Source organism: Grammomys surdaster, unplaced genomic scaffold, assembly GCF_004785775.1.
Source record: "Grammomys surdaster isolate TR1022 unplaced genomic scaffold, NIH_TR_1.0 341, whole genome shotgun sequence".
NCBI classification, from domain to species: Eukaryota; Metazoa; Chordata; class Mammalia; order Rodentia; family Muridae; genus Grammomys; species Grammomys surdaster.
Genome location: NW_021604760.1, coordinates 2,861,014 through 2,876,870, shown reverse-complemented (window position 1 = coordinate 2,876,870; position 15,857 = coordinate 2,861,014). Strand labels below are relative to the sequence as shown.

The window sequence follows — 15,857 nt, the reverse complement described above, 5'->3', positions numbered from 1 at the left end:
ACAGACAAGGTGCCCTTGGGGAAGACTCAGTTCTGCAGGCTTATGGCTTGGCAAATGGTGTTTTCACCTTACCTCTCTGTGGCCTGTGCTATCTAATTAGGTGTATGTGGTGGGCCTGCAGCCAGACACAATCCAGCAGCAAGGCCTCTATAGATCAGATTTTATCCCCCTGAATCCATGGGGGTGTTAAAATCTTTTTCAAAAAATGTACTTGTAGGATTAAAACCCCTCACCCCCTACAATTTGTCGTGGAAAGGAGAAGTGAGCATGAGTATTTACCTGGTGGTGGGGGAGGGGTGGAGGGTGGAGGGGCAGGGGATTCATTTGGCTCTGGGGCCTGAGCTGAGTAGGCAGAGAGCAACAGGTTAAGGGAACTGAGCAGCTGGTTCTGGATGCTGCTGAGCTTGGAGGCAGGCTGCTTGATGGCGCTGGCCAGCTCCGGGTACCCATGCTCCAGGCAGTTCCACTGTTCATGCAGTAGCTCTTGGATCTTCTTCACATACTGCCCGATTGTGGCATCTTGTGGGGAACTTGCTGGCCTTCCTGGACGCTCTGCCCCGGGGAGTTCTGAGCTGGCCTCCTCCCTGATCACTGGAGCAAACTCTCTTCTGCTCCAGGAAGAGTCTCCTGCTGCCCTGTCCAAGCCCCCAGCTCCCACCTGTGGGCCTCTCTCCTGCTCAGAAACCTCCTCTTCGATCCGGAGCTCCATGGAGAGGCAGCTGCATAAGGATGAGGCGAGGATCTGCTCAGGTCCCCTTGGCAGTGACAGTTGGGGTGGCAGCACGGGTTCTTCGGGGCTCTGATAGCTTGGCTTGTGATTATTTTGGACCCATGGGAAGCCATTCTTTTCTGCTCTCGATGTCCAGCATTCAGGATCTGGAGTGTTGAGCAAATTGACCCCAATGTTTTTGTCATGTGACTCTCTGGGGATGAGTTCATGAAGGGGGTCAGTGTTCACCATGGCATCAGTCCGGTCCAGAGCATCGGTGGCCTTCTCTTGAGTAAGCTTTTCTTCTAAATGGGCCACAGTACACTCCAGTTCTTGAATTCTCTGTTCCCTAGCCTTGGTCTCCTCTTCCTGCTGCTCAAGGGCAGCTCTGACCCGGGCAAGCTCTTCTATTCTCCCTGACAATCTGTCCTCAAGCTCCAAGACCTGATTCTTCAGGCTGGAGATACTGCTGGCCTCAGTCTCTGCCAGGCCCAGGCCTTCCTCTGTTACCCAGATACCAACACTCCTCACATCCACTTCTATGGGGGGAGGGGGTGGGATCTCACTGATATTGAGCTCAATTTCCTCCAGGGAGAGCTCATTCTCAGGGATAGGGGATGGCAGAGGGGGCGGGCTGGGAGTGGAGGAGCCAGGTGTTAACACCAGCTCTGCTTTTCTAGTATGGTGCTGAATTTCCACTTCCTCTAGATCCATGGGGACATTCTGGACTGAGGAGGAAGGACTTGGCTGAGAAAGGTGACCTGATGCCTTGTTGTCACCTTCTTCTGCCTCAGCCCCCTCCCAGACCTGCTCTGGAATTGTTGGCTCCAGTTCTCCCAACTCTCTGTCCATTGACTGGGCCGATGCTTGGAAACCCGAGAGCCCTTCTGCAGTGTCAAAGGTACCATCACAGACACTGCCTTCATCCTGGAGCAGAGGGAGGGCAAGAAGTGTGGAAGGGCCTGAGGTCAGGCTTGGTTCTTCTGGGGCCTGGTTTTTCAGCAGCGTAGCAGGCATGCTGGATGCTCTCAACAGTTGGGGCCGTCCACTCCCAGCATCCTCCAGAGAACCAGCCTCTACCTGCCTGGTATCCTTTGCCAAGAGGGCTTTCCTGTGGTAGTTCAGCTCACTACCATGCACTGAGGCCTGGGGGAGATCACCCAGAGGCAGTGACTGGGATTGCTCCTGGGTCCCCAGGGATATCTTTCTGGGTACCACAGGAGACCAGTTTGACTGGGGAGGACCAGCATGGGTGCGGTCCCCACTGTTGGGAAGGCTGAAGTTTCGGGGCAGAGTACTAAACTTGGCCTGCTTGGCTCTTCTGTGGATAGGAATCCTTTTGATGGTGTGTCCTTTTTCAATGTCATCCACATATTTGAGGAAGTCCAAGTCCAAATGAAAGCCATACGGGGTCTCCACAGAGTAAGGGTAGCTCTTTGGAGGTTCTTTCTCTTCATCCCCCTGAGGGGACTGGTCCTTGGCTAAGAGATAAAAGACATAAAGAAAAAAAGCACAAAGTTAAAATGAGGCTATCTGTGACTTTGACCTCAAGTTATCGTATGAGACTTCACTCCAACGCTCTAGTCTCTGAAGGGTGCTGCTGAGCCTATGGACTCGGTGCCTGTGCTGGGATAGCATCTTACCAAATCAATGTGTATTTAGCCAACGTCTGCACTTTCTTATTTTCAATAAACCTTAGTTGTTGTCATTATGAACCTGCCTGCAGATCAGGAAAACAAAATTGCCTCACACTGGTTTTTTTTTTTTTTTTTTTGGTGGGGGGAGGTTGCATCATGTAACTGCTGAACTAAAGTCCAGCCATTTGTCAGAGGAGGGTACCAACTGGCAGGTACAGACATGGAAGATTCTGAAAGATGAGACAGATAACTTTCTCAGCATTCAAAAAGAAACTGGGATGCCTCAAATAGGTTCCAGTAAATCTTGCAAAGGCTAAGCTATTGATAATTTATGATTCCTGCATTATTTAAGCTCCCAGGGTGCCTAAGCCTCTGGTTACCTAAACACCAAAGAGAAATGGAGCAGTCGCTCACAGGTACCCAAATCTTCTTCCCTCTAAACTGTGTATGTGATAACAATGTGAGTTCCTCTTTCAAATCTTGTGCTAGTGAGGAAATACCACACTTTTCATGGACTGTGAAACAATTGTCGAGGGAAGAGAGCCCATAAATGTTAAAAGGGACTGACATACATCTTCCTAGATGTGGGGCCCATGGCCTCTTAGGGAAGCTTGAACCGTGGTAGGAGGGAGACATAGGAGGGAGAACATTCTCCTTTAAACCACCATCAGTTTCCCTCCTGACTCCCACAGAAGACATGAGGAACCTGTCAGTCTAATGACTACCTGAAGTCACTGGGACTTGCACACAGATTCTTTTTTTCTTTCCAGGCTAAATAGTCTTTGATCCTCCAATGCTCTTCATATGACAGGCACACTCGTTACCTCTGTGAGAACATGCTTTGAGAAAATTGAGCTCATAAGTCAAGAATTCAGAGACTGGCTGGCTGTGGTAGTGCCCACCAGTAATCTTAGGAATCAAAAGCTGAAACAGGAGTTCAAGTCCCTGAGCTATGTAGTGATACTTTGTCTCAAAAGAAAAAACAAAAATCAAACAGAGAAATGAAAAGAATATGGGTGCCGGGCGGTGGTAGCACATGCCTTTAATCCCAGCACTTGGGAGGCAGAGGCAGGCAGATTTCTGAGTTCGAGGCCAGCCTGGTCTACAGAGTGAGTTCCAGGACAGCCAGGGCTGCACAGAGAAACCCTGTTTCAAAAAAAAAACAAAAAAAAAAAAAAAAAAAGAAAAGAAAAGAATATGGGAATATGGGACTTCTATGACCTTGGGAAACTCACCAGCTTCTTTGTGTCCCATCATCCATAACATAGAAAATAATAATAGGTAATGTAAGATTATTGTGAGGCCTGATGAATTAGTAATGAATATGATATACTCAGTCCCATGCCTGGCGCATGATAAACATTCTCAGTGTTATAGTTGCTATTTTTGTGGAAGACCCAGATATAAAGAACTGAGGTCCCAAGATGGAAATCAACATATGTGACTCATCGCTGGGAATAAAGGAGGGCCTGCCCACATTCACAGGGATTGACTGCTGGGTTTTAGTGCAAAAATATAAAACTTCAGCAATTCAATCGATTTACCTCACCTACTATATACTGAGCACCTATGTGTAGTTGCTGAGCTATATATTCTGGAAACACAAGGATGAGTCAGCCACTTCTCTCAAAGGATTCACGGTCAAATAAGGCAGCAGCAAACAGTGTGGTGTGCTGGGCAGTCTACAATGGTCTTCTTCACCGACCGACTTTTTCCTTTCTCTGGACATATCTTCTTGTATATAGAGGAAAACTTTACCTTGCTAATGGAGAGAGACTTTAAGAGAGTAACATAAAATGGAATATTATATGAACAAATAGAAATTTGCCAGAACAAGAGGGCAACAAAGACTTTGTAGCAATTTATCTCCCATTGGCCCCCAGCCCATTAGACAAGCAAGCTAATCCATAAAGAAGGAGAAAAACTATCTCTTTATGTCTTTGAATCTCTGTGGGCTTGTGATACTTTGACCAAAAGAATATGGTGACAAAGGTGCTAAGAGAACTCAAAAGTTAGGAGACTGGTAGTTTCTACCACGGCCTCTCAGAATGCACACATGTCGGGAAGCGAACTACCATGAGATAAATCTCCGAGGCTGTCATGATATGAGGAAACAAGCAGCTTCCCAGAGAAGTTATCTGGAGAAGGAGAAGGGGTATAGAGGGGACAGACAGGAAACAGACAGCTGGGACAGGCTTTCTCTAGGTAGAGGTCAGAGAAACAGCAAAGACAGAGGTGTGAGCTCACACAGCATGCCAGGGATGGATAAAAGTTAATATGGCCACAGCTGAAAGTGTGGGATGGAAGCGCAAGGAGAGAAAGACAAAATGGAGAAGGTGAAGAAAAGTTGGATCATAAAGCAGCCTGTATGCATGCGAACCATGTGACGACCGTCTCGGTAACGGGATTCACCAACCAGCTTTAAATAAAAAGTGAGTTGGACAAATTTCAAGAAGAGATATATTTATTTTTATTATTTTTATTTTTGTAGTTGCTTTGGTTTCATCTGGCTTTAAGATAAAGTCTCAGGGTGTAGCCCAGGCTGGCCCTGAATTATCACTTTTTCTACCTCCCTCAGCCCCTGGAGCCCTGGGATTATAGTTGATTATCATTCTACACAGCTCAAAATGAATGTTCTTGCTAAGGATTAAAAAAAAAAAAGATACATCAGAAGCCAGGGACCAGTAGAGGGATTGTTGATATAATCAAGGTGAGAGAAACAGGAAATAATTTGGAGGGAAAGAGACAGACTTTAAGAAGGGTGGGATTGCTGAGGGAGAGAACTTGGGGCTGTGTCTGATGTCTCCTTCTTCCAGCAATGCTACATGCCTGTCCAATGGCTCCCTGCTTAGGCATCCCTAGAGAGTGGGATGGAGCCAACTTGACACAGGAACTCTCTGCCTCACTATGGTTAAATAGATCTACGGTCCTGTGGGTGTTTGTCACAACCACAGCAGAGAGCAGAGTGGGCTTCTGAGTCACACCATGGTCCCTGCTGGGCTTCAGACTTCAGACAGACAAGGAAGCAGTGTGCCCCTGGCACCCAAGTATCTCCACATAACCACTATGCCTTCCCATCCACATATATAACACCCACCCACCCCAACTTTCCCACTTCCCAAGGAGACACATTGCAAGTAAAGTTATGAGAACATTCTCAATCTTGCTTCTGTTAGTTTCCCAAGTTGTTCTCTGAAGCCTGTTGGTCCATTCAGAAGAACCCTGGATTAGAGGACAAATCAAGTCCAAGAGGAGATATCTGTCCAAAGTTAAGTGAGGAGACTCATGACCCAAAGCAGAAACTTCTAAAGGAGAGGCTGAATTGTTTACTGTAGTGGTCTATTGCCTCTATGCAGTAGAAATGCTCCGAGTTTCCCAGCAGCCTCTGGGAGCAGATCTAGCTAGTGCATGAATATATAACATAATGTATGAAACAGGGTGTTGAAAGGTAAAATATTTCGGCTGAAAGCTGTGGGAAAAAACACGCATGGGACTTCTCGGCCTTCAAAGCTGTAGCCTGGGGGCCAGCACAGTGGCAGAGGCGGCCTGTGGGGGCACAGCGGCAGAGTCCCGGACAGGTTCCCACATATGCAAGAAGGTCTAGGGTTCCAGAGGCTAGAAGCTTGTCGGCCGGAGGCACAGAAGACACATGGACTGGGTTTCCAAGGAGTAGCTTTATTATCCATGATGGGAAAGTTGGATCTGGATGTGAATGTGCGCCCCCCAGAGCCAGGGGAGAGCTAGCTTATATAGGGAGTGGGAAAGAGGAGGGACTGGGGAGGAATAATTTAATTATCTACACCCCCCAGCCTTTAGATAACTCATTAATATGTAAATCTCGAGGCAGAGGCCTGTTAGTCATGCCCTCTACCTGTGTCTTACATGACTGACTGTAGAGGTTAAATGGAGATTAGACCACATGTCAGGGCCCTGGGTTCTGGGGTCATGGCTGAACACCTGCAGTCTCGGGGTTCCAGGCCCATGTCAACCTACAAACCAAGATGCCCTCCTACGACCTGACAGAAAGCCAAGAGGAGCCAAAGGAGTCTGGAACTGAGATGTCAAAGGTAAAAGGTTTATGGGTCCAGAAAAATGGCTCAGCATTTATCTCTTAAATGATTGCTGCTCTTCCAGAGGACCTGAGTTCCATTCTCAGCACTTCTGACAGACAGCTCACAAATGGCTGTAACGCCAGCGGACCTTCAAGGGCACCTACAGAGCATGTACCTACATGGACATATACATAAAAATGAAATATATCTTTATTTTTATAATTTGTTTATCTTTATTTCATGTGCATTAGTGTTTTGCCAATCCCCAACATGCATGTTTGTCTGTGTGAGGGTGTGAGTTACAGACAGTTCTGAGCTGCCACGTGGGTGCTGGGAATTGAACTCGGGTCTTCTGGAAGAGCAGCCAGTGCTCCCAAACTCTGAGCCGTCTCCCTGACCCAAATGTATCTTTTCTTAAGAGGTGAGCTGTTTAAGAGGCATCTTCCTACACATACCCACACCCATCCTCACATATTAATTTGGCAATCCTCATGTTGCCCTGCATGACACCCACGACGCCCACTCTCTGCATCCTGCCTTTTCTCCCAGGGCAAGAGTAATGCTGGAGCTCAAGCCCTTATGCATGAGACTGAACCTTGGATTATGCTGAGATCTTGTTAGTTATACCTGGTGACAGGTATGCAGGAGTTCAGGGATGGCCTCAAGGCAAGAAGTGAGTAGAATTATCTCTGTTCCAGATGAAAGCTATATCCGATAAACCAACCCACTTGTCCGGCTCTGGAAAAAGAATCTCATTTTTTTTTTCTTTATGCTTCAGTTTCTCCCTCTGTAAAATAGAGAAAATGATGCCTGGCTGTTCGATTCTGTGGGTAGGTAGACATGGGGAGATTCTGATGGGTCTGGGGAAGATTGGCTATCAATTCTTTCTCTGGGCTATCTAACTCTGTGAGGATCAGAGTTTGGTGGGGGTGTGAAAGTCTCCCAAACAACCAGACAATGAATCAGGAGGGGGAAGAAGAAAAGCAAGCTATAGAAGATTCAGAGGTACTGGAAACTCTCACTTCAAAAGCAAAGTTGGTTGTAGGCATGTGGAAAAGACCAGTAAACATAGCCACCATACATACATACATACATACATACATACATACATACATACATAGAGACAGACAGACAGACACAGACACACACACACGCACAGTGTGGGGTGGATAGGAAAGGAACAAAGGAGGGAGTGGCAGTCATTACCTCACAGGCTAAGTGAGGTGCAGCAAGTTACTGAGTCAATCAGAGGTAAAGAGAGAAAGCGAAGCTCAAACGTCTGTCATCAGTTTCTGAAGGAAGCAAGAAAAACAGAACTAAGAAGAAGTGGCCAAAAGAGAAGCTGCAAAGAAGGGATATTAGCTTCTTTGGAAAGCCAAGATGTTGCAGGAACGGTAGCTCATGCCTTGAATCCGGGAGGTAGAGGTAGGAGGCAGACAGATCTCTGTCAGTCTGTTCTATAGAGCAGGTTCAGGCCAGCCCTGGATACACAGTGAGATCCTGTCTAAAATAAAAGAAGTCAAGATACAAAGGGAGGGGCATGCTTCGTGAGCTACTGGGTGGAGGAGTTGTTGGTCACTGAAAAGGAGTTACACTGAGGCGGTAGAGCAGGGGTGCCCTGGGAGGGCAGAAGGGCAGCTCTCTGTGGGGAGTGGCGGGCTCCTGAAATATTGCATATACAGGGGGCTGGGGAAGCAGGAAGCAGTGCTGTCTGTGGCTGACATCTAGTCCTATGCCCTGCACTGGCAAGGGCCTCTCTTAAGGGTCGTGTGACTGAAAGCTTGCAGACTCTCCCATTTGCTGAAACTGGGTAATCTGGAAAAAGACATCTCATTGGAGTCAGGAGCTTGGGATGAGCTGTGGCCTGCAGCATGTTTCCTAGGAGGGGATATTTGCTATGCTAGATAGTTACTACTTAGTGATTTTGTGTGCGCCATCTTGCTTCCTTCTGTACCAGCCCTGGGAGATAGCATTAATACCGCTTATACATGAGGTATGACAGATAGTTTGGGAAATGCCTAATATTACACCACCACTGGGTAACTCTTCTCGTAGATTGTCCTTGTGACTGGTTTTGCCTGAGGGTTAGGGGTCAACAATCATGACTTAGACAGGAATGTGAACATAACTGCCTGATGAGATTTGGGCAGGTTTTTTGGGCTGTTTTCTTGTGCTTTGCTCTTCTGCATCTATATGGCCCCATGCCCCACCCATCCTCCTGGATGATGAATGACATGTGGTTAAGTCATTACCGATGGCCCAGAAGACAACCATCAGACACACAAACAAGGCCTCTTTAAACCATCCAGCCCTGGCCCAGTCATCTGGGAGGCCACACGAATGGGCCCAGGGGACATCAGTCACAGTGGCCTGAACCAGAATACTGCCTCCAACAGTTTCCACAATCTTTCGGGAAATAATAAATTTTGTTCAAGTCACAGAACTTTTTATTTCCTCATGTTTTCAAAAAAAAAAAAAAGGGTGATGATATCAAGCATCCTATTTCATTCTCGGTACTTGGATGAGATGAGAAGAAAAAATATTAATTCACATGCGTTTGATGCTTTGTACTTCACAAGACTGCATTTTCATGCTCTACACCCACTGTGGTACACAGCTGAGGTAGGTGTTCCAGGGCCCCCAGCACCCCCAGCACTCCCTGTTGGGAGAAGTTCTCCTGCAGACCCCTCCAGAGCCATTTCAGGGACTAGTGGTGATTAACCCTTTTCAAACCAACTAACCCTTTAAACCAGGGGACAGAAAACCCCCTGCCTACCATCTCTTTCTTCCATTGTATGAGTACAAAGCTCAGTATCTCAGGTCCTCCACATCCACGGAGTCTGCGCTATTCATGGAGAGTTCTGGAAGAAAAGAAAAAGAAACCGTCAGCCCTGCCAAAGCTAGAATACGTTGGAGCCGAGGAGACAGTCTAAAGAAAGTAACACTCAGCTGGGCCTTTCTCCTAGATGCTCACAAACTTGCGGTCCAAGGTTGGAGGTAAAAAGCTAGACCCATTTCCGAGCGGAATTTGAGTGTCTTCATGGAACGCGAGCGGTAGCTGACACTAAAGGAGGCACTTAGCCCAAGCCCTCATTTGGCAAATGAAGCAACTGAGGCTAGGTGAATTTTTTTTGTTTTGTTTTTTGTTTTTCGAGACAGGGTTTCTCTGTGTAGTCCTGGCTGTCCTGGAACTCACTCTGTAGACCAGGCTGGCCTCAAACTCAGAAATCCGCCTGCCTCTGCCTCCCAAATGCTGGGATTAAAGGCGTGCGCCACCACTGCCTGGCCTAGGTGAACTGTTTTCTGGGAGGCTTTTCAGCAGACCACTGATGGGGCTAAAAGGAGCCTAGAATGTCTGGTTCTTTCCCTGACCTGGTAAGAGAGTGGAATCCATCCTGTGATGGATTTGAGGTGATTTGAGGCATTCCAATCAAATTTGAGACAAAAACGAGACAATGTCAAGACTGACAAGAAGCTGATATGGGGGGGTGCTATAACCATGGTGACAAGGGGCTGATACGGAAATGTGGTTTATAATCATGGCGACGAGCAGCTGATGTGGAGGGAGGTATATAACTTCTTCGATGAGGAGCTGAAATGGTGGGTGGTTTATAGACATGGCAACAGGGGCTGATACAGAGGGGTGGTCTATAACCATGGCGACGAGGGGAAGTGCAACCCATTTGGCCAGAAGACATCAAGAACTTCCCAATGGAATGCTGTCCTTACTCTGAATTAGTCAAATTTAAGATTTGACCACCAGTCCTCAACGTTTTAATCCATTCCCAGAACTCTCTCTATCTCCTTTTCCATTACAATAAACCACCCAGAACTGGCTTTTTCTGATTATCAGTCAATTTACATCAGAATGATGAATTATCCACAGCAGTGGAAGTAGAGCTGTTATATGAATTTTAATGTGCCTGACAAGAGCCAGAACAGAGAACAGTGGGCTAATGATGAGGGTCTAGGAATGAGGAGTGACACTCCCGGAACACACATCAAGGGTGGGCATGGGAGAACTGGTGACATTATTGCCTGCCAGGTAAGAGGGAAATTCAGGACTGCCTGATACTATATGTGGCATGAACCCTGGGAGCATAGTGCCTCCCAGCTTGTGACTTTCTCTCACACAGCCTCCACACACCAGTCACAGGGCCTTTCCAACACCTGCGGAGCCTCAAAGGGCATGTGTATTTTGTAGATGCAGAGATGCTCCTGCAAGAATTCTGACGCTGACAATCACACTTAGTTTGGAGTTAACAGGTTACTTGACCAGCAAGTGCTTGATTCTGGTAGAAAATAGAGCTGGAGCAGACAAGTCAGGAATAACAAAGACCACAGAGTTGTTGGATCTTGGGGTGGCCTGGAAGGAGACCAGTGGAAAAGCACAGAGAGTTCTAACCTGGATGACGGAGGGCTGGCTCTGTGGTGAGGAGGAGACTCCTAGGCAGAGGACTCCCCTGCCTCTCCCATGACCCCAAATCTGCAGCCTCTGGGGTGAAATGGAAAGCAGGGGAGAGTTGGACACGTGTGTCAAGTCAAGCTTGGGAAGTCATTTTGGCCCCCTATCATCTTAACCTTTCTTTACTCTGCTTCCTGCTCCCAGCATCCTGTAACATTACCAAGCTACAAGTCGGGTTGGAAGCATGTAACGTACTTGAATTGTCTCATACACGTCTTACCTTAACCCAGATAGGATTACTATGCTCATTGCTCAGGTGGGGAAACTGAGGCGAAGAGTGAAGGTACGCGTAACAAGCAGGTGTTGGCATGTAACAGGGGCTCTGGCCTAGCTATCTAGAGGCTAGAGGTAGTGGCTGTAAACACTTGCCCTTCAGTAGGCCAGCCCAGTTCACAGTCATGACTGCCCCTTGCTCTTCTTGGGAGGGGAATGTTCCTGGCCAATACTTCTTCCTTCTCTACTCAATTCCTGAAAAGCCTGTAGGTCTGGAGAAGGAAGGACAGCTTGGGTCTCATGACTCCACCTCTCTAAGGCTGAACACCATCACCTGTGGTTGCAAACTCTAAGTAGCACCTGGGACATTAGAGTTATTGCCTTTGGCTAGAATTCTGAATTTGGTCCATCAGATGCAGGATCAAATGACTTCTAGGGATCATTCCGTGCACATTAGGCTGGATTTAAGAATGAAAAACTCTTTGGAGGCCTCTAGGTCCCCTAAGCCCCCACCCCACACTTACATTTCACTAAAACTAATCCCTTCAAGGCTACAGATGTTAAATGAAGTTGAAACTCAGCTCTCTGAGGAGGTGCTTCACAGCTTTTCATTCTAAAGGGCTCTAAACACAGAAAGGAAATGAAGGAAGTCACCCTTTCCTTCTCCACCATAGCTGGGTCCGAGTCTCTCCATGGTTCTTACAGTAGACATCCTGGAGTTTGGCTAAGGGAGATTCCTCGGAGTTGGGCTGATGTTTGATGGTTGGATGAGTGGAGAGTAAATACCACACCAGCACATGCTACTCTCCTTCAAACACAAAGTGTGAATATGAGGATAGCCTTGTCAGTCATGAGTCCCCTTTAGCATGGGATCCTGCAGCTCTCTAGAACATGTACAGCTTTGACTACAGCAATTGTTAACCACAATGCTAGGCCAGACCCCCAGTGCGAAGATCCTTAACATCTGCTGCTGTCCTTATCGCCAGTTACAGCTCAGCCTTTCTCGGTAGCTTATTCCATTCTCTATCCTTTGAGAGTACACAGCTTTATCTTTCCAGCTCCTCTCATTTTCAGCAGGGCTTCTGAAGGTCAGAATTCTTACAAGATGCATCCCTGTATGACCCCCGGCTCTCCACATTTAAAGCATGTTGGACATACTGCGTGCCTTTTAAATAACTAAAGGAGGGAACAAGCCTATCCATCTTCAAACGGAACCTGTGGAGAGAAATGAAGAGGTGCCAAGGACTGGCACTCAAGCAAGCATGGGAGCTGACTCTAAATTATAGATGAGGACACTAAGGCAGCCAGAGGCTATGTGGCCAGCCTACCGTTAACTAGGGGCAGGATGGCAAGCGTGTTGGCTCACAGGCAATTCCACCAGGCTCCTCCCAGGGACCTAGCAGTGGCTTACACCGTCACCTGCCACCTTCACCCTTTGCCAGGTGCAGGCTGCATATAAAAGGACTCCTCGCCACCCCGGTTGGCCCCCTCTCCCTGTTCCTGGCCAGTCTCTCCCTCCCCCCATTTCTATCTTTCTCTGTCTCCTCCTCTGCTCTCATGGTTCTGCCCCATCTGTCTGCCTCTACTCCCTCTCCAGCCCCTCCCTTCCCCAGATAAACTTCCTTTATATCAGGTCTGTCTCATGGCATGATTTCTCAGGGGGGCACCTTGGCATGAGCCAGCCAGGCCTCCCCCACCCCCCACCCCCACACATTATATTTTATAATGAAGTGTTCTTCAAAACTTAGGAGAGGAGGAAAAGCCTGAGGCTGCCTGTGCAGTCCACTGAGGCAGTTGGTGTCAGCAAAAAGGGTCCCTATACAGCTAAACCTTGTTAGAAATGGTCTCCTCGGGTCAGGCCAACTCCTGCACATCTTCACCCCTGCCCTCTCCCATCCACACTGACTCCTTTTATGATGCCACTTTCAAACCTCATTTAACCTCAAGTCAAAACAGAGAGAAAACTTCTCTTCCTTAGTCCTGAAACTGAGACCCGAGTCTGCATTTTTGTTCTCCTCAAACCCCTTCTTTATTCCGCAATAATAAAAACCCCGCTTTTCATCACAGAACAGGCTACATGCCAAAATAAATAGCACCTTGGATTTCCTTGAAAAGAGAGCTTGGCTCGAAGCGCAGCCTCGCTGCCACAGAATTCTTGGACAAGTCAACCTTACAAAGTCAAATATTTAGCATGGTCGTGCACCAAAAAGCAGCCCCGCTGGTCCCTTCATGATCACCTGGCACTGACAGAGCACTCTTTCCAAAAGAGAAATGAATGTCACCCATACCTAGCACTTCCCTGCCCTGATGACATGATGAGACCAGAGCTTTCCTTCTTCATCCCAGTACCTTAGTTTTTCAAGTTGAGCTATTTCCTGTGCTAAGAAGCTGGCATGGCTCAGCTCATCCTTGGGAGGGCTGATGATGGGGTACCAAAAAAGTGAGATGCACTCCTAAATGATTCTACCTGCTGAGTTCACTTCCTGCCCACCAGGAGGGGCGGGGTCAGGGCTAATAATCAGCATATTAACACAGTCACAATAATTCCATTTCCACACTGTTGTTCAAGTGTTTCTCTTATTTTGCCCACACTGCCGCGGCTGCATCCAGGGCTTGTTGAAGAAGAGAGGCCAGTTGGGAAGCAAATTGTGTACATATCACCCTCTTTAAGCGCCCTTCCACTCAGCACAGCCCAGTCAGCTCTCTCCCACGAAGCTGGCTTCAAGAGGCAAGAATGGGGCTGATTCCCATAAACTCAGCACAGCCTGGTCTGCTTCCCAGCTGTTTGTTAAAGGACTCGGTCAGGTGACCCATGACCTTGTTGGAAAAGCAAATACTCACTTCCTTTCTGCTCTCCGGAATAGGTAAGCTGGGTCAGAAGCGAATTCACTGTTCAATAAGTTAATAATACTGGATCAGACAGGAAAAGGGAGAATGCTCAGATCCATCAGCTGCAACCTTTGTTCCGGGGGAACTGCCATTGTTTCAGAGGGACACATCTAAAGACATCTCCAAAACACACAACCTTCTTTTCCTTGATAGCTCTAAATCCGGGAACACAGGAGCATGATTTCTCACCTCCCCCTACGGCTTGTCAATGAAACAGGAAAGAGTGCGCAGCCTCCTTAAGACTGAAAACCCGCTGGGCTTCGTGGTGTCTTCAGGCAGCTCGGAACATTAAGTGAATGAAAGTTTGGTGGGGTAGGGTGATGATAGGAAAATGCCCAGGGAATTCCTGGGGCCAGACTAGCAGTTCCCAATTCCTACTGCCCCACCAGTCTGATGCTCTGGAACCCCAAGATGCACCCTATCTGGCTGGAAAAAAAGGAAAAGGGCAAGTACCTACAATGACAAGCAAATTCTTGCCGGTTCTGTGGTTCCTGCTCCCAGCAGGGTTTCTATTCCCTGCAAGAGCCAGGCAGAGGCAGCTGCCTGAGAAGGGACGTAACCAAACAGTGCAGAAGACAAGACCTAGAGTCCAGCCTGGAGCTGCTTCAGCCCTTGGAGCAGAGGCAGGTGTGAGGTGGAGCACAGGTTCTCCAATCCTGACACTTGCCCTGTTCCTACTGAAGACAGACAAGGGTGACATGGTCCAACAGGGACCCTGAGAGCCGGATGCTTCTTTTATATAGGCTGAGCAACAGTTTTAGAGAGACATGAACCCTGATGCTGGAAGGGCTCTAACTGGTCCCTTAAGACAGGTCAAAGGCAGCCCTCTCCTATATATCCTAATGATGGGGGTTCACTCCAGCTCAGTTCAGGCCCCATCAAACTTGTGCTTAGCTTGATGCTGGCACCGAGTGTTGCCTTGAACTGCCGCCTACATTTTCCCAACACATATAGAAAGCACACCTTTCCATTCTGTGCCCCTTCATCCCCTGGCTGTGCTTAGCACAGTCAGGCCAGGGGTCAGATGGTCTAAGTGAATTCCCTTCGGTGTTCCAGGAGTCAAATTTCTGGGAGTAGAATTGCGTTCTTCTCAGTGTTTTTCTTGGAAGATGCTCAAGCATCTTGCTTTACCTAGAGATGAAAGGCGAGGATGGTATGTATGGCTGTAGACACGACTACAAGATTGGCATTTACACTTTATAGTTGTTAAGAGTATCTGTGTTAACCAAGCACCAGACTGTCAGCATAGAAAAAGATCTGAAGTTTAGCTTGAATGCTAAAGTTTACACAGAAAATGCCCTGTGGAGCAAATTTCCTCTAGGATACCATTGAAAGGCCTACTGTCCATCACTTCTGAGTGGTCCAGAGGACAGCTAGAAACAAAATGATTCTGTGGAAAGGGATAAGAAAGGGCTCAGTGCCTCTTCAGTGCCTCTTTGCTCAGTGCCTCTTCAGTAAGCCACCCTCCTCTCTGCTCTGAGTGACTAAGATTGACATGGTCCTTTCCTTTCTCAGGACAAAGTCCTTCGTGTCCAGCCTCGAGCTACACAGGTGTCAAAGGCTGTGCCACCTTGTTGGCCTGGCCAGGTCTTGCCTGTCCTGAGCCTCACACATCTCTCCCATGTGCAATGGTCACCTTTCTACTGTACCTTTCCTGTCTGTCTTTGGCCACAGTGGCTGCCTCTGTGTCTGTGTCCCTGACCTCCACTACAGTCTCCATAAAGCATGTAATATGAATTTATTCGCAATCCCTATGGATAAACACCTCAGTTCCATTTCCATCAACCCACTCAGTGGAAAGAAAGAAACAACTCCCCAAAGTTGTACTCCCTCAATACTAATACTACTGCCACCTCTCTCCCTCTCCCTCTCCCTCTCCCTCTCCCTCTCCC

General features: G+C 47.8%; 1 protein-coding gene across 1 annotated transcript in view; it reads right to left on the bottom strand.

Annotated features, from left to right (window-relative positions):
- The window catches only part of Kank4 (KN motif and ankyrin repeat domains 4), a 61,562-nt gene that overhangs the window by 18,914 nt on the left and 26,791 nt on the right, over positions 1-15,857 (bottom strand). Inside the window, exons 2-3 of the mRNA XM_028778798.1 lie at positions 9,175-9,259; positions 280-2,190 (exon numbers count right to left, since the gene is read on the bottom strand). Coding sequence (XP_028634631.1) covers positions 280-2,190; positions 9,175-9,190 — 1,927 coding nt within the window. The 5' untranslated portion in view covers positions 9,191-9,259. The remainder of the gene's footprint in view (positions 1-279; positions 2,191-9,174; positions 9,260-15,857) is intronic.